This window comes from Eriocheir sinensis, chromosome 51 (assembly GCF_024679095.1).
Source record: "Eriocheir sinensis breed Jianghai 21 chromosome 51, ASM2467909v1, whole genome shotgun sequence".
Taxonomy (NCBI): Eukaryota; Metazoa; Arthropoda; class Malacostraca; order Decapoda; family Varunidae; genus Eriocheir; species Eriocheir sinensis.
Genome location: NC_066559.1, coordinates 8,531,514 through 8,558,185, shown reverse-complemented (window position 1 = coordinate 8,558,185; position 26,672 = coordinate 8,531,514). Strand labels below are relative to the sequence as shown.

The 26,672-nt window shown below is 41.5% G+C and overlaps 1 protein-coding gene and 1 long non-coding RNA gene across 5 annotated transcripts in view; both read left to right on the top strand.

Annotated features, from left to right (window-relative positions):
* The window catches only part of LOC126982633 (girdin-like), a gene marked incomplete at its 5' end in the record, with an annotated part of 83,525 nt that extends 66,191 nt beyond the window's left edge, over positions 1–17,334 (top strand). Inside the window, 15 exons of the mRNA XM_050834842.1 lie at positions 1,312–1,453; positions 2,033–2,152; positions 2,762–3,022; positions 3,879–4,052; positions 4,650–4,784; positions 5,200–5,400; positions 5,928–6,073; positions 6,598–6,690; positions 8,308–8,334; positions 10,398–10,470; positions 11,878–12,137; positions 12,613–12,820; positions 13,550–13,608; positions 14,147–14,317; positions 14,684–17,334. Of these exons, the coding sequence (XP_050690799.1) occupies positions 1,312–1,453; positions 2,033–2,152; positions 2,762–3,022; positions 3,879–4,052; positions 4,650–4,784; positions 5,200–5,400; positions 5,928–6,073; positions 6,598–6,690; positions 8,308–8,334; positions 10,398–10,470; positions 11,878–12,137; positions 12,613–12,820; positions 13,550–13,608; positions 14,147–14,317; positions 14,684–14,891 (2,278 nt within the window). The remainder of the gene's footprint in view (positions 1–1,311; positions 1,454–2,032; positions 2,153–2,761; positions 3,023–3,878; positions 4,053–4,649; positions 4,785–5,199; positions 5,401–5,927; positions 6,074–6,597; positions 6,691–8,307; positions 8,335–10,397; positions 10,471–11,877; positions 12,138–12,612; positions 12,821–13,549; positions 13,609–14,146; positions 14,318–14,683) is intronic.
* A 1,017-nt stretch (positions 17,335–18,351) lies between these two features.
* Positions 18,352–24,971, top strand: LOC126982632 (uncharacterized). 4 transcript variants are annotated; one of them, XR_007735277.1, is made up of 4 exons: positions 18,352–18,562; positions 21,921–22,140; positions 22,526–22,718; positions 24,917–24,971. It is a non-coding gene; the product is annotated as an uncharacterized LOC126982632 (long non-coding RNA). The 4 variants fall into 4 exon arrangements; XR_007735275.1 differs by having other exon boundaries at positions 24,706–24,965; XR_007735276.1 differs by having other exon boundaries at positions 22,526–22,753; positions 24,917–24,931.
* The last annotated feature ends 1,701 nt before the right edge of the window (positions 24,972–26,672 follow it).

Below are 26,672 nucleotides of genomic sequence, written 5' to 3'. Positions count from 1 at the left end.
CGTAACAATATTTATGCTACAGTCCTAAGGTCGGCAATGACTATATATAGACGATTCGTTTTTGGGGGAGCTACTCTTCAAATACTTCTGCCGTCTAAAGGTTAATGGTGTACTGTGCTGGACAAAATCATCATTCCACCTTACTCCATACTCATTGTAAGTGGGTAACTCTTTTCTGTGTGGTCAGTTGTATGCATCAGGAAGGGAGAAGAGAAGAATGTAGGAAGAGAGGGGAGAGGAGTAATGAGTGAGGAAGAAAGAAAGGGGAGGAGAATGGGTAGGGAGCAAGGAAGAAAAGTGAGTGGGGAATGCGCCAGTTTACCCTCCACACCCCTCTCCCTACCCACCCATCACTCTCCTACCCTGTGTGACTAGACAAACAGATAGAGACCCAATGACAAAAGTAGAGTGAAGTGGATTGATGTTTCTGTCTACAGTTGTACCTTTCTAGTGCAATTTGAAAATCTTCATAGGACAACCAAATATTAAATGTCACCTAATCAGTTTCTCTTTAAACTTTCTTTTGATGTGTGTTAATGTCAACAGCTTTTCTTGTAGCTAGGATATAACATTATTCTAAATAGTACTTGATAGATATTTTCATACCCATTGCATGCTGTACACATGTATAAATAAGAATATATGAATGGCTCCAGCAGCCCCGAGCACTGTTGTTCTGAGTGCTGCAAAGCTTGAGGGTCCCCAGCATGCCGCAGCTTAATATCATATTCGGCAGTTCTGGGTGGGATAATACCTCGTGTAACTATACATAATATACTAAGTCATGCCTGAGTAAAATACAAAAAATCTTGTATGGTTTCAGCATACAAATATCAAGAATATTGCGCAGCACAATGAAACTGAACAGGTACAGTTATTAGAGGGTGTCAGTGTATCATGTTGGAGGAATAGTTTCGCTGCCTCTCTCCTGCCTCCCTCGCTCGCTGCCCAGTCAGTGTGCTCTTGTACTGTTGGCAAGCTTCAGATCTTTCCCTCCTGGTCGGCTGTTATATCATTCCTTTCAGCTTACTTGTGCATGAGTCCAATGAAATACAAACTAAATGTATTTGCTTTTGGGGGAATATAAATTTCATATGTATGTAGTGTATTGAAAATGTAAAACACATACATAAGTTTGTAAGTACTCTCACCAGTATTTTCTGAGTTAGTGTAAAGAATAGAGAATCTTATTAATTTCTTCGCCTTTGTTGGAGATAACCATGTACAAGAAATTCTTATGTAAGTTTTAGGTAATTACGTAACTTTTAAACATGCATAAGTAACATATTTAATTCTCTTTCCCTTCCCTAGCCGCTACAAGGCCCTGGAGTCCATGTTGGAGGAGACCCTGAAGAGGAGCGTGGAGGTGCGGGAGGAGAAGATCGCGTCGTTGGAGTCCCGCCTCGCCGAGTCCGTCAACAGGAACAAGGAGTTGAGGAAGCAGCTGCTGGAGGTGTGTGGGTGGACGGGTGTTGAGGCCAGGCTGATAGAGTTGATTATGACATTGAAACATTACTTTTAGATGAGTTTAGGATTCATGCAACATGTAAACAGCTGCTGGAGGTGTGTGGGTGGACGGTGTTGAGGCTAGGCTTGTAGATTTGATTATGCCAGTGAAATGTTATTATTAGATGAGTTTGGGATTAGTGCAACAGATAAACAGATAACAATATACATAAAAGTGATCCTAAAGTACAAAGAGGAATTGTAATCTCCTTTCGTCACTGTTTCGTCCTCTCCAAGAAATATCAAAAAAGAAAAATGGACAAAACCCGGGAGCAAAACTTGATTACTCTTTTTGTAATTTTCTTTAGTCGGGATTCTGGGATATGGGTGTGACAAGCATTTTTTTCATTTATGTTTTCATTTTCTCATGTTTTTATTTATTTGTTTTCTTTTCTCTATTTGCTGATTTTTTTTCTATATTTCTTCCTAGTCTGCCTCCTTTACTGTAAAAAATAAACAAGCAAAAATTCGTACTGGTTCCCTCTCTCTCATCCATTCCCCACTACAAACACCGTCCTCCCCACAGGTTAAGAGTGAGCTGGAGTCCCTGCGGCAGAGGCACCAGGAGGAGGGGGCCAGCCTGAGCGAGGACGTGTCCCGGGAGGTGGCCAAGCTGAGGGAATCTGTCTACCGCACCAACGAAGAGGTCGGTTGTGCTCACCTTGGTCCAGCAATGTGTTCTGTTATTTTTCTTATTAGGCCTTCATCTGTTCTGCTAATGTTGCGTGTATTTTGCTTAATACTGAAGGTTATATGTATAGATGAATTTAACAACTTATTGACTCGTTTTATTATTTTCTTTTGAATTTGACTTTGCATGTTTAAGTGAAAATTATTTCTACCACCTACCTTGTCCATGATCCTGTGGGTAGATTGGGTTTGATTTTGATTGTATACTATTCTTTATGTTTGAATCTGCTCACTATGATTTAAAGATTGTGTACTACTGTTGCATTTCTCTAAAAGCATATGGTATATTTTGCATATATATAATTTTTTACACCTATGGAAGCCTTGGAACCACGACTAAATTGGTGTTGTTGTGCTTACAGAAGGTGAGCCTTGAGAACGAGATCACAGAACCATAATTTAAAGCTTGTGCACTACTGTTACGCTTCTCTTTCAGCGTATCATATGTTTATTATAAGTACTCACCTATTATGATATGGAAGAGACCTCAGAGTTTAACATAATTTTCCTGGCAATGCGCTATGACAGCCTTGCACCCAGAATTAATGCGTCTTTGCTATTGCAGAAAGTGAGCCTTGAGAACGAGATCACAGAACTGAAGAGCCAGACGGCCAGTTATCGGGAGCAGGTGTGTGCCTTGCAGTCGCAGGTCACCTCCCTCTCCAACCAGAACACCGTCATGTCCCAGCACAACGCTAAGCTACAAGGGGAGAACGCGCGCCTGCAGGTGGAGAACACGACGCTGCAGTCCCAGTCCGCCTCACTCATCGCACAGAACTCGGCCCTCCAGTCCACCGCCACGCAGATGGATGCTGAGAAGGACAAGGTGAGTATTCAGGGATAAGAGGGATTCACAAACACTGATGAAGAGTAACCATGAACAGTGTGATGGAGCTGTCAACACTAATTCCTTATTGTCATTTACGTTGTGATTTTGACTCGTGTTAGATGTTTTCGGCTTTCACAAAATTTTCATATATACATTTTTGTCTGTGTTGCATATTCTCAGACTTTTTCAGCTCTCACAACAAATATATCCAAAGGCCAGAAATGAGATTGGTTGGGTTCTCATGAGTATTTTTTCACATTTGTGGTGCAGAAGCCTTATCAGACTGTCACTCGGGTCATAGAACTGCCCAAGAAGATGCAAACACAACTTCTACAAAAGCCTTACCAAATGTGTGTTTAAGCCCCAAAGTGTTTTAAGACTATTAGCCTCAGACCACCATTTTGTTGCTTTTGGTAAATTGGTAATAGTGAACAAATGTAGTCATACATATGCCCATTAAACCCTTTTTTTTTTTTTTTTTTTTTTTACATCAGAGGACACGGCTCAAGGGCAAAAAAAAACATTAAAAAAAAAAAAAAAAAAAAAAAAAAAAAAAAAAAGCCCGCTACTCGCCGCTCCTATAACAGATAAAAGTAAAGAGTAGCCAAAAGAGAGGTCAATTTCGGGTGGAGAGGTGTCTTGATGCACTCTTCTTGAAAGAGGTCAAGTCATATTATATTTTACCTCCTTATATTGTGGCTGAAATAAAGTGTGATCGGTTAGTGTGTGACTTTCACATATACATTTTCACAGCTTTAAATTGCCATGCTTGTAAACAGTGCCCTCATACCTTGCAGCAGACACAATGAAATGCTTTTACATACATCTAAGCTTGTAATATGCTTGTGTTCAGGTGCGGCGGTCCTGTGACGAGCGTGGCAGCCGCCTCAACCAGCTGGTGTCCGACCACGAGGCGATGCAGCGACTCCACCAACAGCTGACCCGCGAGTACGACAGCTTGGTGCTCGAACACAACAACCTCAAGAGTGAATACAAGACCCTCAAGATGGAGAACAAGGAGCTCAAGGTAAGGAAGTGGACTGTGTAATTCTTTATTTTCATGTCAGTGTCACACCCCAATGATGTGAAGCAACAGTTGTTTCATTATTTTGTTTTTAGTCTTGTTTAAAATCACAATGTTATAGAATTCTCCTTTAACTTATTTAATTTTCATAAACTACACTAGATTCAAAGGATTGGAAGTGAAATAAAGTCATAAATTTATAATCACAACCATCACTGACAAATTGAAGGGCTCTACAGTTGATTCTGCACTCTTCAGAAGCAGACAAGCTTACACCCAGCTGTATTTAAATTCCTTTAACATCAATACATCTTTTACTAATGAGAATAAAAAGTGGCTGCATCTCTTTATTTGTAGGAGAAGATTCACAACACTTCCAGGATATATATTTTTGATTCATAAGAAAATATTTACTAGAAAAGGAGGTTTTATTCAACAATGTATACACTAAAATGGCTTTGTTTGTAAATAAACCTTGTATTTGGCATCTCAAGTAAAGCCTTTGTCTCTAAAAAGGCTTCGTTTGCATATAGGTCTTGAGTAAAGGCTTTATGCGTGTTCTCCCTTGTAGCTCAGGTAATGTTTTGTTCCCTTCTTCAGGAGCACCAGAACAACATGTCCGCCAGTGAAGATGACCTCCTTAAGCTCCGGGAAGTGCTGGAGTCCGAGATGTCCAAACTCAAGTCTGATTCCACCACGCTGGCCAACCTGCGCGGCGAACACTCCCGGCTCAAGGTGAGGCTCGGGGTGGGACAATAAAGGATGTAGTTCTGGAAAATATGCTGAAAGAGTTTATCTCAGAAGAGGTGAAGAGTAAAGAATATTGGTTCCTTTGAATATGAAAGTGATAAAAGAATGTTTGATAAAGCATCGGGCAAGGAACTGGCATTTGATGAAAGTATTTGTTATTTAGGTATAATATGAATCAATCAAATATGTCGAATGTTGTGATTGGAATTGATTTTACACTATTTGTATAAACTAGGAAAACAGGATTGTACATTTACTTATTTCCCACTAGTTGTCTGCCATTCAGCTCTCCAGTCTTACATCATTCCTAGGTGGACTGTCTCATTCCAGCATCTCCCTAAGGTACAAACAAACAAACCAATGACGCATCAGTAAACCTTCTACGTATATACCATTCCAGGATGACTTCCGCAGCCTCTTCTCTGCCAACGAAAAGCTGAGAACAGAGTACAAGTCCCTGCAGGGTGACTACAAGAGCATCAAGACAGAGAACAACACCGTGAAGCTCAAACTGACGGAGCTGAATGGCGAGCTCAACGAGGCGCGAGACCAGATGGCGGCGCTGGACGTGGAGGTGTCCAAACTGACCAACAAGTGCCAGGTAAGACTCACTATTGGCGCCCTCTATTGCAAGTGTTCTTAAAGTAGTGCCTCAAAACTAATGATGGCTGTTTAAAGCTCTCTTGGGACTCTCTACTCCAGTGATTTTTAAAGTAGAGTCTGAATACTAACGATAGGTATTAAAAGTCTTGTCAGGTATAGACTCAGGCACTGTTGGCACCCTCTACTCCAGATGTTCTTAGTGCCTTAATACTATTCTTAGATATCAAAAGACTTTCACAGAGTAGCCAAAAAGGTAATCTTAAAAACGAAAGAAGGATTTTGTGCACTGTCTGGTGACTGTAACTAAGTGGAAGAGGTAAGAAGGGAGTGATTAAGTTTATATTATTCAGCTCTTTGTTCGCAGGTATTATTCTTTCTCATTTTAATAAGATACGGAGGGTTAAGAGTCAGTCACTGAAGTCTAATATTGAAAAAAAGGGAACATCATCAGGCTAACTTGAATTGAACTTAGGACAGAAAACTTAAACTAACCATCATGTGTGTGTTTGTCCCTCGTGTCTTCAGGTGCTCCAGACGCTGAACATGACCCTGGAGGAGGACCGGCGCTCCCTCATGTCCCAGGTGTCGCTGCTGCTCACCCAGTACCACGACCTCCTCACCCAGACCCTCGAGGACAAGCAGCACTTCCACCAGGAGGAGAAGAACTTCACGTGAGTCTTACAATAACGTGCACCTTCCTTAGTTCTATAATGTTCCCTTGAGAAGAATTTGCAACTTTCTCAGGCTAAAAGGTTCCTATAGAGACATACTTATGGACTGTTTTATATTTGTTTGTTTTTCTCATTCTGTATTATTTTTATGGTTACAATGTATTATGTATTTATTTTTATGGGTACAATGAATTACACGTTTCTTTAGTCCTTTGATGTACCCTTATGGAAAATTTGTGAGCTTTTCAGGCTAAAAGGTTCTGAGACATACATATTTAAGCCCTGTTCTATTTTTCGTCGTATTTTTTTATGTATTATTTCTATGGTTAATGAGAGAGTGACAATGGCTTACACCTTCTTCAGTCCTCTGATGTACACTATGGAAAATTCATATGCTTCTCAGGGTAAAGCATTCCCAGAAACAACCCCTATTCTCTTTTAATTTTGTTTGTTCGTATTATGTATGATTACCATGGCTAGAGAGACAGAAATGTGGCTAAACAAAATAAATGAACCTTTTTCAGTGACAAGTTGAACAACCTTCGCCGAGGCAAGGAGAAGCTGGAGGAGAAGATCATGGAGCAGTACCGCCGCATGGACAACTCACCGTCCAAGAAGTAAGTCTGCTCTATAGTGTGTACCTGTTAAGCCACGTAACAGCACATAGTAGGAAGTGCTGTAGGAAAAGAACAACAGTGTATCTTTTAAAATATTCACATTGTGTATATCTAGTGAACCAAAGTAGCAGAGGAAAGTTATACAAGAAGAGGAGCAGCGTTTAGCGGACTTTTTTTTCTACCCTTTTTTTTATGCCCTTGAGCTGCTTCCTTTCCTGTAAAAAAAAAAAAGGGCTGTATATAATTATCTATGCATCAGGTGTTTATAGTTTTACAAATGGAAGGGAATTATAGAAACCAGTGCTCTTTCATTCCTGAACATATTAATTCAGATATCTATTCATTACTTTAATCACCGACATGCTGACCAACATCCCTTTACAGCACAGCTTCACATTGCTAACACCACTGCATGCTTCCCACTCACACAATGTTACAGCTTTCCTAACACTGTACATATATTCACAAGATTGTTCACTCTATGATACACTATAAATACATTCCTTGGGGCTGGTCAACTAACACGCATATGCCTTACTTGGGATTAACTGTAGAGCTTGGAAATGTTACTAACAAGGTATTTGGATATTTGCATTGGTACTGAATCTTAAGAACCCACGCAGATGGTAAATAGACAAGCAGAGAGTGTCTTTGCTTATTCATGCCCTCTGCTCAAATATGCTGTTCTGCAAAATTGAGCCAAAATGTTAGAATGAACCATTACTAAAATAAAGAATGTTTATTGATCTTTATCTTGGCAATAGTTGAGTTGCATTCATCAGCTCAGTTTTTTCAGAAATTTTCTTTGAGGCAAAATTAGAATGCCACATCTAAAAATGCAAACACCCCCAATCTGGTACCATCAGGTTTTGAGGACATCTAATATTTGGTAAAAAATAATTAAGATCAGTTCATGTTGACTATTGTTTCACCTGCCATTACTTATGTTTATTTTTATATTGAGTAATAGACATGCCTGGATAACAGCAATACATCTGCTCATAAAAGGAAATCCTGTATGTGCTCACAGTGAAGTAATTTTTGCTTTAGGGAAGAAAACATTCTCAAATGATCCGGTTGTATCACTTTTGATTTATGGAAGCTGTGTGGCGTGAACTGTTATGCTAAGTCACTGTGGATGCTTTGATGATTATACAAACAAAAGATTTTGTGTCATGGTCTTTCCTTTTCCGTTACTGTTCTTATTTGCACAGTAATGCATTAATTCCTTTGCTGTAAGCACATACAATTGTAACTGATAGAGTTTTCTTGTCAGACTTGCTTTTCAATGCATCTGCAAGAGCCACATATGACCAATGTATGAAAAGTTTGCTTCCTCAGTGGCAGAAATGTACAGGTTGGCTGTTTCTTGGGTTGTGGATGAAATCTTAATGCTGAGTGGAAAGGAAAGGAGTAAATAAAAAATGCAGTCTGGGTATTAAACATTTCATCTATTGTACGTCTAAAACTAACATTGTGCTTGAAATTAATCTAAATCTAACCTTATGCTTGACACCTCTGACTGCCTTAGGTTATCCAGTCCTGTGCTAGTGTTAGCATTAAGTATATCTAGTGAGCCTCAGTGACGGAGCTAAGATGGTGTGTTCTCCCTGCTAGGTTATCCCCGGGCTGTGTGCCGTACTCGTAAGTAAAAAGGAAAATGTAGTTGGAAGGTTTACTAAGTGCTAATAGGTTGGCTTTGTTTCTGCTGGATTTTGTATTTTTCATGGAAATGAGTGAAAAGAGCAGAATCAATTTTACTGTGGTTGAGAAACTTTCAACTCAAAAGAATTTCAAAGTTTGATGAATGAGGGAGACAACAAGCAAACTTTAATGCCCCATCTTGTGCCCCTTGCCAAGCTCCAGCAGAACCAGAGACAGCCTTGAGACAAGTAGCTTGACTGTGTCTTCTTTAGTCTTTCAGGCCTTTGTTTGGGGCTGAGCTTTCTCTGTTTTACTCCTGTAGCAGCAAACCTGTTGTGACATGCTCATCATTGCATCATGGCACATCTACAACCAATTTTACTTTAACAGAAACTATGATTAGCAAACCTCTCTGCCTTTTTTAATACGAATAAAATTTCACTATCTGTGATAACCAAAATACTTATTACAAAAATTTTTGTACCTCCCCATCTTGTGGGAAGGGTGATAACTTGTTCTTAATCAAAAGTAACTTGAGGAGACAGACATTACATCCCTGTAGTCACATTAAAAGACTTGCAGGCTTGGAGGTCTTGAGTTTTGTGTTAACCCTTTCAGTACGGTGACGCTGACGTTGGCGTCACCGTATGGAAAGGGTCAATCCTCTTCTAAACCTCTTAATCCTCTTCCATTTCCTCTTAATCCTCTTATAAACCTCTTAAGAGGAAATGGAAGAGGATTAAGAGGTTTAGAAGAGGATTAAGAGGTTTAGAAGACGATTAATCCTTTTCCATTTCCTCTTAACCCTTTCCATACTGTGACGCCGATATCTGTGTCACCGTATTGAAAGGGTTAAGGTCCATAACAGTGTGTAGTTACTTACTGTTTACCTCTTCATCAAAATGTAACCCAGTGACACGTATGCAGTGGCCGTGTGCTTGTGTCTTGTTAGTCTGTCAGCTTCTGAGACTGTACTGTTTCCTGCTGTTCAGTAATTTGTTCTGTGGGGAAGATTGCATCACTCTTGTGGTCTGTTGATTGATTTTGTCATTTTTTTATATATAAGACAAACTTCGTTGAAATTAGTTTATCGCTTATTCATTTTATTCAGTGTTTTTAAGACTGACTTTATTTACCTCAAGTAAGAATATTTAGATACAGATATCCATACGCTTCTCATTTTTGGAGATTCATGCAGTCACTGATATGGATACACTTGTTGTCTCATTCCAGGTTATAAGTAATTGCCCCCATTGATATATTCTGCTGACTAATTTTTTATTCATGGCATGAAAATCCAGTCTAGTATATATGCCACACAGCCAACTTTTTCCCCTTCATATATATTTTTTCTGACAAAGCTAATGTTAATCAAATATCCCTGGCATATGTTTGTCTTTCAGTGTGTTTAGGAGCAAAGGCTGACTTTTTTTTATCTCCTTGTATGATTCTGTTGGCTATCTGTTGACATGATGTTTACCTTCTTATATCATTCTGTTGGCTAATCCATGGATGATTTTTACCTCTTTGTATGATTCTGTTGTCTAATCTGTGGATATGATGTGTTGCTTCTAAACTCATAAAGCTCATAAACGTAACTATATCCTGCTCTCCTCCCTTGTGTTTCCTGCCTGAGGGCGTGGACTGGTCATGTAATGCTTGGTACAGTAACTGATCCACCCTGGAAGCACTCATTCCCTAATCTTCCCTAGGATCTATGGTCACCCTAATCTGGCAACTTGTAACAGAGCATTCACAGTGATAGTTTTATGGAGAGCAAAAATTGTTGCATGTCTGAATGCCATTTTTAGTATCTATGATCAATGCTACTGATTATGGCCTGCTTTTATTCCTGAGTGTATAATTGATTAATGTACTGATAATGATCTTGTTTTCTTGAATTTATAATATGCTTCTAAATGTGAATGTCAAGTGAGCTATAATTGATTGAAAGTCATGTATTTAAAGATTATATATACTCTTAGCTTTTCCATGCAATAACGACTTTCCTTACAAGAGCAACATAAGCAGTGTATTAATTGTCTGTTCGTCTGTCTCACCAGGAAAGGCTTTGGCGTGAACCTGGTGCGGCGTGTGCGACGAGCCGGCACTGAGCTGATCAACAAGGTGCCACGGGTGAGTCGCTGCGGCACAACCTGAGGCACGGGGGAAGGATAGGTTATGTTAAGGGCACAGCTTGTTATGGGGAGGAGTGCAACAGGTTACGAGTTCTTTCTTAGTGAAGCCTTACTAGAACTTATGCTTCCTGCTGCGAGATTTATGCATCACTAAAATGTTATTGATAATGAAGTAGTTTATGGGGTATACAAGACAGCAGGCCAATCAAATCTTATTTCAAGTGACCATAAAAGGACAGAACCACGCTGCCACCACTCTCACTCTCACAGTCCTCTCCACTCCCGCCTCACAGTCCAGAACATCTCCAAATAAAAAACATCAAATCATCCTTACATTCATGACAATACTCTTAAGTCTGCTGTACAAGATTAATGCAGCACTAGAATGTTATTGATAAGGAGAGGATTTATGGTGCACACAAGACAACAGTCCAATCAAATTTTTCATTGTGACCATAAAAACATCAAATCATCATCATCATCATCATCATTTCGTTTAACATCCGTTTTCACTCTACCTGAGCGGTTGGACGCTTTATGGCTCTCCTCCATTCTACTCTGTCTTCTGCCCAATACTCATCCAATCTCATCAATGCCAAGTCTTCCTGTATACACCTTCTCCACGTTTTCCTATTTCTACCAACTGGTCTCCTTCCTTCTATCTCTCATCTCTCCACAACTCCTACACTGTATCCTCCCCTGCTCTCTTTACATGTCCAAACCATCAGAGTCTTTCCCTTCTGAGCACTGTTTCCAGGTCCTCTACTCCACATCTGTTAGCTACATCTGCACTGGACACCCTGCCTTGCCACCTGATCCCCGCCATATACCTCAGCATTCTGCAATCCCTTACTCTCAATACCTCCATCAATTTTCTAGTTAGAGCCCATGTTTCTGCTCCATACAACATCACTGATCTAATACACGCTTGGTACACCCCTGCTCTGCTCTTTAGAGGGATGCTACGATTCACAAGTAAACTAGCCTCCTCCCTCCACTTTAACCACGCTGCCGCTGCTCTCACTCTCACTTTCCTCTCCACTTCCGCCTCACAGTTCAGAACATCTCCAAATAAAAAAACATCAGATCATCTTTATATTCATGACAATATTTCTACTCCTGCTGTCCCCTATCTATCAAGCACTAGAATGTTATGGATAAGGAATTGATTTCTGGTGCATAAAAACAGCAGGCAGATCAATTTTTACATCAAATGACCATAAATAAAACATCAGATCATCCTTACTTTCATGGGAATAATTTTACTCCTGCTGTACACAATCTATCAAGCACTAGAATGTGAGAAAGAAGTGATTCATGGTGCATACGAGACAGCAGGACCATCAACTCTTACACCAAATGACTATAATAAACACCAAATCATTTTCATTCTCCTTTCCTCCAGAGTGGGCGGTCGAGATCTCGGGGGCGTGAGGAAGGCGGGGAAAGTCCAGACTCCTCCTCCTTGGGCTCCTCCTCCCACGCCAACGACTCCATGGACTCTGGCTCCGAGACGCGCCGCTCCTCCCCCAACCTCCCCCCGTCCCCCTCGCACGACGGGGAGCTGGGGGACCAGAGGACGCTGAAGGACACACAGACGCCCAACAACCACAGGAAGAGTCTGCCGCCCTCCATCAGCGACATCTTTGCCTCACAGATCCTCAGGTAAGATGGTTCCAGGTTCTCTGTTTGACAAGTGTGGGATGATATTTAATTTTTTCCTAACTTAGGAGGAAATATATTGATTATATATCTGGATTTCTATCTTTATTACTGCTTCAAGTGGATTAAATTGTTGTAGTATTTTCAGGAATCAGAGTAGGGTTTATTTATTTATTTTTTTTTTACAATAAAATAAGCAGGTCAAGGGCAACAAAAATAAATAAAGTGTAAAAAAAAAAAAAAAAAAAAAAACGCTAGTCACTGCTCCTCTAAAAGATGAAGTAAAAAGTGGCCAAAAGAGAGGTCACTTTTGGGTGGAGTGTCTAGGACTTTCCTGTTATTTGTTTCACCAGTTATGTTTTAGAAAGAAAAAATGTTACTTTTTCATTCAAGATGCTGGGTAATTTTTCAAAGCTAATTTTCAGAAACAGTAAGATGTATAACAGGAAAATACAGTAAATGTTTCCATCCTCTGCAGGGGTTCGGTGTCTTCTGAGGACGTGGTGAGCCTGAGGTCTGGCGACGTGAGTGACGGACACCACGAAGACTCCCTCTCCACCGTCACCGCTGGCAGCAGCAGCGCAGAGCTCCGCCGCGCTGGCTCTCGTCGGCCCGTCTACCTCACCGAAGACTCTGACTCTGTGGCGGCGCGGGACGGGGTGCCGGAGCCCTCCCCAGACAACCAGGTGAGGGGTACGGCAGGAAAGGAAGCAGCTCAAGGGCAACAATAAAAGTGTGAAAAAAAAGTCCGTTATGCGCTGCTCCTAAAAAAGATAAAAGGAAAGAGTGGCCTAAAGAGAGGGCAATTTTGGGTGGAGAGGTGTCTTAATACTTGTTTGTGTAGCTCAAAGAAAAAGGAAATACTGTGTTAATTTGCTGTAGGGAATTTGACCAGGGATCGACTAACTGAATCTTGGTATATTTCTTAGTTGCTATATTGACCCATAGAGTAATTCCGGTTTGCCAAAGGAAAATTCCCTCTATCCACTACTTTTTTTCTCATGTGGATGATGACCTTGTAGTCTAAATAAGAGGCAGACCAAACCTGCTTAACCTGGTAGCAGCAACGGGCCAAATTTGTGGCTTTTCCGCGTACCAGCGACGGGCCAAATTTTTGCCTTGACATAAACCCCAAAAAATAGAGGATGCATAAACTGATCGCAAATGCGTTGATATATATTACATAATGATTTGCGTTAGTGATGATTTTTTCTGATTAATTCACTTGAGGGACCTTAAAGAAACATGATCCCCCCGCAGCTACCGGGTTAAGTTCTGTCCCATAAAAGTGATTGAGGCCAAAAACTGCTGCTGAATTCAGAGTATCAGCGAATATGTTATCTTTTCTATTCATTCCATTGGTGCCCTAAGTCCTATGTAGCTGATTGAAGTTCTCTCTCTCTCTCTCATCCCAGAACCGCGGCCGCTCCTCCACCCGCAGCTCGTCCTCCCTGAGCCAGCAGGTGACCAACAGGTGAGGCAACACAAGGAATATACCTAACTTTTTGCTCTTCTCTGTCTTGACGCTTTTATCTATTTTAATCAGATGTTCCCCTCGATCAACCTCCTTATATGTCTCAGGGTTCATGCAACACACCTCCCAAGCACAGTTCTGTAAATGTACTCAACATGTTCAGATGCATAATTGTTAGCAACCCTAGGTAGGTGCTTAACCCGTCCGCTGCGATTGGCATGGATTTGGCTTTTGCTGGTAACCTGGTAACATATACTCCCAGGTCTTTCTCTGCCTCTGTGGTGGATAGTGGAGTGTTCCCATGTAGTATTGGTATGCTGGATATCCCCTCCAAAGGTGCATGACTTTACATTTTTCTTCATTGAATTGTAGCAGCCACTTTTTGTTCCATACTTGTAGCTTGGTGATGTCTTCTTGTAGGAAATCCACATCCAAGGGGTTACATTTTTACCTTGAAATTCGAAGTATTCATGTGTGATGTCATTTCTTTCCCTACTTAACATACTCAATAACCACATCTTTTTTTTTTGTATTCAAGGAGCTTCAGCAGCATCCATAGCAGCCTGCCAGCTTCCCGGGCCCCAACCCCTGCAGGAGGCACCCCCAAGGCCTCCACACCAAAGATAGGCTTGAGGAAGGACCGCCCCTCCGACGACAGCAGCGCCCCGGCCACTCCGCGCCTGCCTCCCCGGGGCGACCACATCACAAGGTATGCCGACAGAACTGCCTCCCTAAACACCATTTTTTACTAGAGTTCTGAATACCACAAGAGCAAATGGAGTGACATAAACTATTAAAACAAGTGTAAAACAAGTCATGAGGAAATTTGCCTCTCTTGGAACATCATGCCTAAGCTATTTAAGTTTCGTTATACAGAATTTTACTATATGCAGATGGACTAACACAAGGCACTAAAACAAGTCCTTCCATTAATCCATTAGAGAACTTGCACGTCTGGAAACATCACATAGCAGGATAAAGCTCAACTATGTAGGTTTCAACATGGAGAATTTTACCATATAGAAGATAAACAAAAGTAAGAACAGATATGGAACAGTACCGTCCGTCTTTGCAGCGCCCCGCAAGTCCCCCCCCGGGCCAGGCGAGGATCCACCGTCATCGCCCCAGACTCTCCCGTTTCTAGTCAGCCCACCCCCCCAGACCTCTCCGAGCCCAAACCCCCCAAGCCGCCCCCACGGCCGCCCCCAAACGAGGACACGCCACTCAAGACAGGGAAGGACATCGTTGATAACTCCATCTGGTATGAGTACGGATGTGTCTAGGGGCGGCCTGGGTGGAGACTGGTGGCGGAGAGTTAATGGAGAGTGGTGGCAGAGTACTAGCGGAGAGTGGCGGCAGGAGAGTCAAGAGCGTTATCAGCAGAAAACTGATCCAATCCCTTCTGCTGTGAGCGGGTCTCTGGGAAGCCATGTCTCTGAGGCTGTAACAGTCACACCAGACAGGCCCTGATACATCTCCATCCTGTGAGCTGAACATAACTTGCAACACATATGGACTAATATTGGAGAAACTAATGGAAAAGGTGTTTAGGGATACACTATTACACAGTTTTCTTCATTTGATCACCTTCACAACCTTCTCTGATCATGTCACTAGAGGTGTTACATTGTTTGTACATTGCAAACAAATGTACAACCACACAAGGGATAAATTAACCTAGTCTTGGAAGCCTTGTCGTTTTTACTTACACCGGTATCGGAAATATAATGACCATATTGCAATCTTGTTCAAAAGGCAGTTTCATGTAAAGCTGACTTCCAAGATTTTCATACATTCAGTTGCATAATAAATTGAACTCCTTTGAAGTAAATAGATATAAAGACGATGTTGGTACAGGAGTACATAAAAATAATATCAAGAAGACAAGCACACAAACACACACAGAAAGACCAAAGACTCCCCCTCATTCCACTAATACATCAGTTTAATGTGTCTGGTGCCAATCTCCCTTGACAAATGTATATAATTTGACTACCACCAGTCTACACCCTTACTCAGATACACTAATACCCACTCATTTACTAAGACATCTCAAACCTATACAAACAAGGGAAAAATGTGTTTATGGGTGTCATACATGTCACACACACAGAGGAAATGAAGGGCCTGCCGGGAGTTGACTTCAGCCTCGGGGCATTACCAAGCTTTTCCTCACTATACCAGCTGGCCGAACCCTCAAGTCAGCGGCCAGTCACTTGTCACTAGATGTTAGCATGTTTCTCAAAGCAGTTTACCTTCCTGTGTATCAGCTGTTGTATATGACACTTATAAATGACTATAAACTCACTTCACCAAGGCTTAGCATACTCCTACGATGATGAACCTTCGTGTCATTCGTACTATTATGTCTGAAGAGTAGTTACAATAAAAAGGCTGCTTCGATGATATACTCCATGGCAATTCCTTAGTCTCCGGTAGTAAGCGATTCATGGTACTGTATTAAGAGAAAGGCGAATGCTGTAAATGGTGGTGTGTATGTATTGGTGTACGTACGTCACTTTACGCCGAGTATAAAAATGTAGTGCATCGGATTCCTGGCAGATCTCAGCTTTGCGTGGGTGAGGGCCATCGGTGTGTTTGGCTGACCTTGTACTGTAAGGAAGACATGTGGTAGTGACGGCTTGTTTAGTAGTCCTTCAATGGTTCCAGTTTCCCTTCATGAAGTGTAGCACTATGTATATTTTCCTTGTGAAGGCAGGGGTCTCATATTTGGTCCTAAGGCTGAGATTGATTACGAAAGTAATCACAAAATATTATCATTAACTGTCCAAATCTCCCTTGAACCAAGTTAGGTTTTCAGGAAGATTATCAGGAATCAAGAAAAGAAATAGGCAGTGATATTAATTTGTTAAATGATTATAAGTGAAATGTAACCCTGCATTAATCAGCTTGCTATCCAAATGTTATAATTACCATGAATTTTAAGTCAAATCTCTTGAGTTCAATAATGGAATCATGATGTAGTGAAAGTAATAGAATCTATAAGACATTGTGCTTAAAGAATTCATGTTGATTATTTATTATGAGTAAAGGAAATTCAGAAGAGTTTAATATAACAAGAAAAGTTCCAGACTTGACAATAAGCAGTATCCAGCCTCTCCCCACATGTTCTGATTGGAGTCGCCTCCGTGTTAGCGCCAATCCTGTGTTCCTTAGTAGCTCCGCGCCTCCTTGGTTCAGTTTGGCAAGTTGTGTAAGTTGAATATCCTTGATGGCCCTCGTTGCAGAGAGATTAAGTTATTAACGCTGCACCAGGTTTTTACAGACTGTGAATTATTTGTATATACATTTCAAAGCACAAAGAATTCTTTGTACATACATCCATTTAGTTTTTTATTGAAGTTTTTATGTGAGCCAACCAGTGATTTTTCTACATTTTTGTAGAAAAATCTTATTGGCTGTAAATGTACCTTGTAATTTAATTATCAAACATTTTCATTTCATTTCAATGCATTATGTTCATCAGGCAAAGTCAAAATAGTCATTCATCCTTGATTTAGAGACTTCCTAATTGTAAAAACCTTGATGATTCTTGGATTGGGAGAAAACTATATGGTTTGGTAGCAGCCAAACCAACATAATGATTAACATGAATATATTCCTCTGCTCTTTGTACTGATCTCTTAAGTCACGTCATGTTATTCCCTATGTAAAATATCCATGCTGTCTTTTTTTCAATAAGCTTAATGCAGTATCAAAAGTCAATGACACGTGTATTATTTCATGGAGTGACCTTCCTCTGCTTGTGGGGTATATGGGGAGAAGCTTCACCATCTGTGGAGCTTCCTTGTGTCTGGTAAGTAAGAGGATGAAGTGTTTCCCCAGCACTCCCACCACTGCCCCAGGCCTCCATGCCACTCTTCCAGCCAGGGTGTAACATGCAGTGCCTCCAGCCGGGGTGTAACACATGCAGTGCCTCCAGCCGGGGTGTAACACATGCAGTGCCTCCAGCCGGGGTGTGACACATGCAGTGCCTCCAGCCGGGGTGTGACACATGCAGTGCCTCCAGCCGGGGTGTAACACATGCAGTGCCTCCAGCCGGGGTGTAACACATGCAGTGCCTCCAGCCAGCCAGCCATTCATGTGTCACTCCCTCTGACTTATGGCTTGGCACTCCAAACCTTAGAACTGTGGTCAGTCTCCGAAATTCATAACAAATAAGTTACCATTTTCATTCCTCCATTCAGAAGACTCAGTCATGATTTCTCAAATGCAGATTTCAATTGTATAGCGGTAAAGAAATTTCACAGCTATTTTCTTTATTAACTGTCAATCATGTCATCCCGCATGAGATCTATAAAATCTAATTTCTATTACTAACAGCTTAACAAGAAGTAACATGTTGTATTGGCCTGGCTGGGGCTATTCTTATATAAAAAAAACGGATCCGGGGCTATTAATAAAACATATAGCCCTGAAAGCTCAGGCCTAACTACGCCACCGGTAGAAAGTATCAAGACACCTCTCCTCCCGAAACTGACCTTTCTTTTGGCCACTCATCTATAGGCCTACTTCATTTTATAGAAGCAGTGGTTAGCAGGCTTTTTTGTTTCCATTTATTTTTCCCTTGTGCTGCCCCCTTTACTGTAAAAAAAAAAGAGTTGGTCTCGACTTGCCACCGAAAAATATTGGTACCGAAACTATTGGTACCGAAAATATTGGTACCGAAAATATTGGTACCGAAAATATTGGTACCGAAAATATTGGTACCGAAGAAGATCGAGTCTCTTTGTGGCCGTGAGCAAGACGGAGGCCCCGAGCAGTGTCTATTTTCGGGGATTACTGTGTTCTGTGTTCTTGCTGGCTGCTACAATCGCTACAGGAAGGACATGAGACTCTGTAGATACTCCCGTGGGCCTGAAATGAAGATGGCGTGGAGGAAGAAGGCCAGAAACGAAGAATTACCCAGCGGATGGTTCACGCATGGGCCAAAGTAAGTGTTTAGCCTTTGCCTCCATCAGTTTAGCATGTCCCGGGACTACATGTGATCTGATCTTCTGTGATAGCATTTGTGTCTGCTGCAGGTTTGTCCCTTCTGATCTTAATTATGTCTTGAGTCAGGTAAGAGACGGTGGGAATAGATCAGGCTTGTGTCCAAATACATGTAATACTACACAATATCATGTACTCGTACTCGGGGTCAAAAAATTCTTAATTTGTACTTGTACTTGAAAGCCAAGTATTCGACATTTTTACGAGTACAGTCGAGTGCAACCCAAAATGGCAAACGTGGCTGGCGTGGTGTTTGACTTTGACGACTTGCCTTGGTCGAGGTGAGGGAGGAGGGGGGTGGGGGGGTTGTACTTAATTCGTGATATCGAAGTTTAATCGTTCTTGGACTCGAGTACGAAAAAATGTACTTGGACCCAAACCTGGAATAGATTTGAAGGTTAGTAGGAGACATAATTATATGACAACAAGAACAGTTGGTTAAGTTTTGGCTACCAATCTATTTTCTTATCGGAGCAGTGATTTCTGGCCTTTTTTTAATTTATTTTTGCCCTTGAGCTGCTTCCTTTGAAAAAAGGGGACGAGACATGGAAAACTAATTATAGTAAATCTCAAGCCAAAATAAGATCCAATAACCAACTTGGCATCTCTACTTTGCCTACCTTTGAAATGGCTTGTTGGGAGAATGAATAATTAAACGGAGGGCAGAAAGGAGACAAGCAGTAAAGGTTAACCCTTTGTGGTCTGCGGGACATATTTAGCTTCATTAACCTCAATCATTAATAAACTGCATGACACCCTCAGCCCCGTTATCGGGCCGCCGCCTTGAAAGAATTGGGCATCTCTACCACCCGTCTGGGGGGTTGCGCGGCATGCACCGCCTTCTTCCCTTGGGGTATATCCCCAACGAAAAAAAAAAACAAAATAAAAAACTAAGACGCGTACGTCATATACAAATGTTAGCCGAAAGGCTATATAAATAAGAGCGGCATCAGTATCTAAGAAGCATCACGTACTAGTGTAATTTCCCTTTTTTTTCTCACACTTTTTCTCTCATAGATGGTTTACTTGTTAAACTTATAACACTACCTCCTCCTCTTCCCCCAAACTGCTTCGTGATTCAGACGCGTATTCGAACGTTTCGGCTCCTTATTACATGACGCATATTAAACAATCCTCTCATACAGGTTGTTGAGATTTGCATGACCATAGTGAAAGTTATACAAGGCTATTGTATCATGAGCGAAAAATAACAAGCCATGACAACCAGTCTATTCTTTGCGGCATTCAAATTAATATAGCCGTAGGAAGCCCGAAGCATATATAGATATATATATATATATATATATATATATATATATATATATATATATATATATATATATATATATATATATATATATATATATATATATATATATATATATATATATATGACCGGGTTTGATCAATGCCTTATATTCGGACATAATATTATATTCAGCTTTACACTGCAGACTAGTGATACGGTACGGTAGTGTTCAATACTTCTGCACCATGAATGGAAAAAAAAACCTCATTATAACTTAGCTATCGTAATGAGAGGAGAGGAAAAAAAAAACATGAGAGTAAGTGCTTCAGACTGCTTCTTGTTGGTTATGCGGAGTTCATGGCCATAGGGGTAGCTTTATAAGTTTGCGACACCACGAATGGGAAAAAAAAACATTGATTGCATAGTAAACATTGACCTGACTCATTTCTGCTTTGAATATAATCATACCGTAATAAATATAGTCGTAATGAGGGAAAAAAGTGTATGAGAATGTGGACTTCAGACTGCTTCATATTCGTGGTTCATCAGCTTCGAGTAACGCTTCGTAGCACACCAAACATGGTGGCTCTTCGGGTGGACGGGAGGAAGAACAACACCGAGAGCAGGAATTATTAAGGTTTGCACAATATTCCTTCGCTTGAGAAGTTGTAGAGATATCACCAAAGAACGATGGGTGTATCAAGGTCATTTTGGAGTCCCGGTAAAGACAAACACCAGCAAGAACTCCTGACAGGGAAGCTGAATGAGTGAGTGACCTTATTTACGTGACCCCATTAACCTCCTGCTGCCTTGTCATGTTTTGTCATATGGTTAGTTACTGGTGACAAATATTTAGATACATAACCTGGGTTGATTATTATTGGTTACCCTTACGTTTGAGTGCTGGACCAGATGGTTACCGTTTGAGAGGGTTGGTTAGGGTGGATTGTAGGGGAGGTTATATAACGTATGCAACTTCATTCTTGATTCTTTGACATTCTTCCTTGAGCCACTTTCTCCCCTGTGATATCTCTGTGGGGTTTCATTAGTGTTTGTTATTTTGTCAAAGGGTGACGTTATTTACTGACAGCAGCTCAGGAAATAAGTGGATCATGTATTTTTTTTACGGAGCTACCATGCAAATTTGTCAATCTTATAAAGCTTATTGCATCATTAATGTAATTGATGGATGGTAACATATGGCCACCAAAATAATATCCTATTGCTTCCAAAATAGTAACCTATCGCTGCTAAATTAGTAAGCTGTTATTGCTCGAACATTGACCTATCACTGGCAGAGTAGTAATATATCGCTACCATAATGCATACTAATCTATCACTGCTGAAATAGTAACCTGCTGTAGCTAAAATACAAAGGATGGAAGGAAGGCATAGGTAATTGCTCAATTAAGTGTTGCAAATTTATGCTGGTCAGCATCTGCAATACAAGACAATAAGAAATTAAAACTCTCCTTGTGGAAGGGCAACTTGTGTACAGTGCTACCTGTCAGTCTTATTTGGTAGTGGTCAGTAAGACATGACTATATAATTTGTAGTCAACTAACAAGACCCCTAAACCTTAGCCCTTCCTTCAGTCATCACAAATTGGCTTAGGCTGCTTTTTTTTATCCTTGAGAAGAAATCGTTCATAAGTTAATGTAAGAAAAGGTTACAGTCAGTGTTACAGAATGTGGACATAGTAGCTGCCAAAGTTTAGAATGCAGTGATCCAGGTTTAATAAGGTTAGTTGTATGTAGTTGTCAGGTGGAAAAGTTCTGATATTTGTGATGTGCAAGGCCAGTTGTTGGTGCAGGTAGTACATGCAAATACTTGGGGTCTCAGTTTGTATGGGCCCCAAAATATATATCATCCTGAAAAATAATTCATACTGATATTTGATGTTTTAAGATAATTTAACCACTGTAGCCTAATGTAAATGCAGGAAGAGGTACATTATGGGGCCTCAAACACAATCCCATTAAGGACACCAGAATACTAGAATTTGCAGTAATGGTTTGTCAGGTCTGTAATGAATGTCCCTCCTCCCCAGGTTGACCCAGTGGTGGAGAGTGGTGGGAGGATTTGCACCAGGGCTGGTTTTGCTTTTCCACTGAGATGACCAACAGCAAAGTGGTGAAGGTTCATGCAGACTCAGCATTGTCAACTCCTCCACGCCCAGAATGTTTTCCAGAGATAGAATGTGCCAGATGCATCACTACCTCTCAGTTTTTTGGTGCAGGAGTAACAGATGAAGGTTTTGCAGAAAGGATGTAAGTGATGATGAGATCATATGAGTTTGCTGAGGTGAAGGACAAGATTAAGAATGTGATACAAATGCTCTTTGCAATTCACAGGTTAGCCTGGCTTTCCTACCTCCCCCCTCTTGTATGTTTTTATTCCTTAGCTCTCCATGCTCCTCCTCCTATAAGAATCGCATTGATTGTTACTGTGTCATCAGGAGTGAAGTGAATATCCCTGCATGTACTTACAACAAATGCCTTAATCTGCTCCACAGGTCACTAAAATGGCTGACAAATCAATCAAGTCACTGGATTCCGATCTAAATGGGTTTACATTTATTGTGATATCTGTATTGTTATCTCATTATGGTGTCATCTTGCAAATATTTGGAAGTTATGTAATAATCTGTTACAGGCACTGCTGCACACCTTCTGAAAAGCAATACCCGAGTCTCTCCGTCTTACCCCAGTGACGATGGACATGAATGGAGCCCTACCTACCATAGTCCATTCACTATAGCTGGATCCCAAGCTCCTAGCCGAGTAGGGGAGGACGCTACTGATTGGTGGGTGGGATGTCTGTCGTCTGTGCCACCCATCATACTCATGTAGATTCAGGAAATATTCATACTTCTTTACATAGGTTAGATGTTACAAAGATAAGAAAATTTTGTTGACATCATTGGATTAAGCTGTGATTTTACCTGTAACAATTTTCAAAACTCACTAGGATAAAAGAATAAGTAATTACAGTGAGTACAAGTCAGGAAATAACATTTGCTTATTATCAATACAGGATGTTCCATGAGTTGAGGTACCGTACATACTTTAGGGCATGATAACTTGTCATTGTAAGTATAAGAATAACTCATATGTTGTTTTTTGCTTCTTATTGCAAGAAATTGAGCTTTAATATTTGTTCATTGCCAGTGTTGCTTGTTGGTGAACCTACAGTAATGAACATTTATTTGCACAATCTAAGTGCTTAAATCTTCACAGAGAACTGTTATTAAGTGACAGGTTAATGTTTTTTTCTGCTAGATGAAGAGAATGTGCATGGCCACTCCCCACAGCCAGCCTATTCTGTAAATGTCATATACTACTAACATGAAACTTTTCTAGTATTCTTTCTAAATGTTGTGTCATGTTGTTGTAGTTGTTTGTGTGAGTCTGCCCCTCCCGTCCTGCTCCACAAATATTCTGGAATTACCCTGTTACATGAACCTTGAGGTTTCCATTTTACTGAATTAATTGAAGAATACTATGTCTGAATAATCAATGTTATATTTAATAAAAGATATTTTTGAGTTAATCAGCAGACTGCCATTTGTGGCCATGGCAAGCGCCTTAAAAGCATTACTTAACTACTAGAATGTCATTGTGTTACATGCACACTTCATCTGGCAGGCATAAAAACTTAAACTGCTACTTAAAAACTGTCCTGTGTAAAGATTTGAGCACCAAGATCGTGGTGCAATTAAACATTCGACTCAACACAGAACTGAACAAATTTATATCTCCAATTTCTTGCAGTATGAAATGAAAAATGTGTAAAGCATATTTTTTAAATGACCAGAATTACCATACCCTGAAGTATGTACAATTGCGAGCAGAAGACACGAAGCCTCCCCTTCCACCACCTTAGCATAGTAAGGTGCATATCTTGCTTGGCAACAGTGAAAGTTTTCATGGATCTTCACTCATGGGTTCAGTTTACTGTCGTTTCGAAACGTAGGTCTCTGCGTGTCTGACTCAGGCTGGCTAAATCTCACTCGAGGTGTGTGTTGTATATGATTCACCACGGCCTGATCACGAGTTGGACTCGTAATCGCCAACAGGTAGTATTACCCTCCGGACATGAGCAAGTACTCCTTATAGTCGATCTGTGGGCAGTGTGTGTGTGTGTGTGTGTGTGTGTGTGTGTGTGTGTGTGTGTGTGTGTGTGTGTGTTATCTTTTCCTCCACCTCTACCAGAGAGAAAGAGGGGGAGAGAAATAGAGAGAAAGAGAATGAAAGAGATTTAAACTACTGTATCATTATCTCTCAGGTAAAGGTGGAGAAGGAGGAGGAGGGAAAGGAGGAAAAGATAACACACACACAGTAAATAAGAGGAAGGTCTATTTGTTCATTTTGAATTTTTTGTTGTTGTTACCGAGATGATAACAGTTATGGTAGTTTAAATCTCTCCCTCTCTCAGGTAGAGGTGGAAAAGGAGGAGGAAGAGGAGAAAAAGATAACACACACACTGCCCACAGATTGACTATAAGGAGTACTTTCTCATGTCCTGAGGGTAGTTCTACCTGCTGGCGATTATGAGTCCAACTTGTCATCAGGCCGTGGTGAATTATATACATACACACCTCAAATGAAATTTAGCCAGCTTGAGTCAGACATGCAGAGACCTAAGTTTTGAAACGACCGCAAACTGAACTCGTGAGTGAAGATCCATGAAAACTCACTGTTGCCAAGCAAGATATGCACCTTACCAGGCTCAGGTGGTGGAAGGGGTGGCATCGAGTCTTCTGCTTGCAGTTGTACCTCATCTTGGAGGACGCCCTGTACAGACTATTTCAACATTTTACCCTATCCCTTTAGGTGCAGGAACTACAATGGAACCAAGCTGTTGTCTGTATGAGGGGAAATTCATACAGGGAGTGTCTGGGTTTTGTTTATTGGATATATTGTCAATACAATTGAATTTGCTACACAAATATCAGATACCCACTGAAGATGGTTGTGGCTGCTGTGAATATCTCCTTGCTTGGGAAATCCTCCAGCACTTTTAGCTAATGGAGGTCATTCCTAGGGGCTGACACGGAAGAAGGAGCCTGGAACCAGTACTTCGCGTACACCTGAACGATGAAAATGGTGACTACTTTCAAATGATTCCAGGTGGTCTCACTTTGACTGGCGTCGAGATGAACCCGGACGGTGATCCATCGGATACTGCTCTCGAAAGATGACCATCTTCAAGGTGTAGATGGCTCGACTCATCCAACGTGGATAGTGCCAGGGTAACAGAAGCGAATTCCCCTTGGAGGCTGTCCACCAAGAAAGATGATGGTGGGTCCCAACAATTCCCGGTAGTCATCTCTTGGTTGATGCTGGTGAAGTTGGTCAGTAGCAAACATTATTACTTCCTCCCTCCATTCTGCCACCCGGGATCTCCTTTCCTTGTCGTCCATGGCAGTATGGAACGATGTTTGATTGACACGAGGCCAATATTCTTTGATATGATGGAAGAGCTCAATGTTCGGAGACTTGGACGTGTCATGAAGGCCAAAGACTTTCTCCAGGATGATCTCAGCAACATGGTGCCTACAGGCGAGGTTGAGGAGGTCTCACTCCAGTTCCCACTCGATAAGGACACAGACTCCGCATTTCAAATCGGTATTTGATGCTGTAGTGTCAAAGCAAAGCCACTAGGGCTGATGATGAGTTCGCCGAGGTGGCTCGAGGATGCCATGGCTGAGAAGATGTGAGCAGCCTTCCTGTCGCTGACGTTTGTGCGGTCCAAGGCAATGGCAACCACTGGAGTGACGACTTGGACTACGCCTCAGGCACCTCGTCGCTTTGGAGATCGAACGTCTATGTTGGGGTCGAGATCAGACCCAGATCCTTCAGCTTCGGAGGGTTGACTAGTTGACTACTTGAGGACGAAGACGATTCCAGTTCCACGGTTGTGAAGGCTTGAGCCGAGGATGCCTTCTCTCGAGCCTGTCGCTCTGCTTCGGCCACGGCCTTCATTATCAGTCACTCTTCTTTCCGCGCAAGAGCCAAATCTACTCCTGCCATTCTTCCCCACATCCCTTTCTCCCGCTGAGCCTGAAGGAAGAGCTTGTCCTCTTCAATCTTGATCATGCTCAAAGCATCTCGATGCGCAATATCAAAGAGCTCCTTTGCCCTTTCCACAAAGGCTTGTTGCTTTGGGACTGCTGAGGCCCGAGACTGACTCTTTAACAAGCCCTTCCATTCCACGTGATACTTGGTGACCTGTTCCACAACGTGATTTCTGGCTCGCGTGGGGATATGGGCTTGACTCCAAATCTCCAATAGTTCATCCAATGTGGCCCAGGCACTGTCCCCAACGGTCTGCTTCTCTTCCGTGTGGTGATGGAAGAACACGGACAATACTTTGACGCCACTGGGCAACTTCGTTGACGATAAAGTGCTGCTCACTGGTCCTAAAAGCCACACAAGGGGGGAAGATCTAGTTTTCGGCATCTTCGAGGAAACTGGGAATGAAAAAAAACAGGTTGTAATGACCGTAATCGTCATATCATGAGAGGACATGATAAACAGAACATTCAAGGTTGCTGCGCCACCTCTAAATATAATCTGACGAGAAACAAATTTCAGGCAACTCTTACAGTGTTTTCAGCCGGCCTGGTCCTTGTAACTGGAAGGTGGACCATCCACGCCACAATGGGAGGTCAGAGTGGTGGCACTGCTGCTGAAACTGGCGTCACTTTCTGTTGTGTGAAGTTAGGGCATCCTCCCAGACATCAGGCGGGTGTTCACTTCTTAGGCACCCAGTCCTCTACCTTGGGTCCACACTCCCT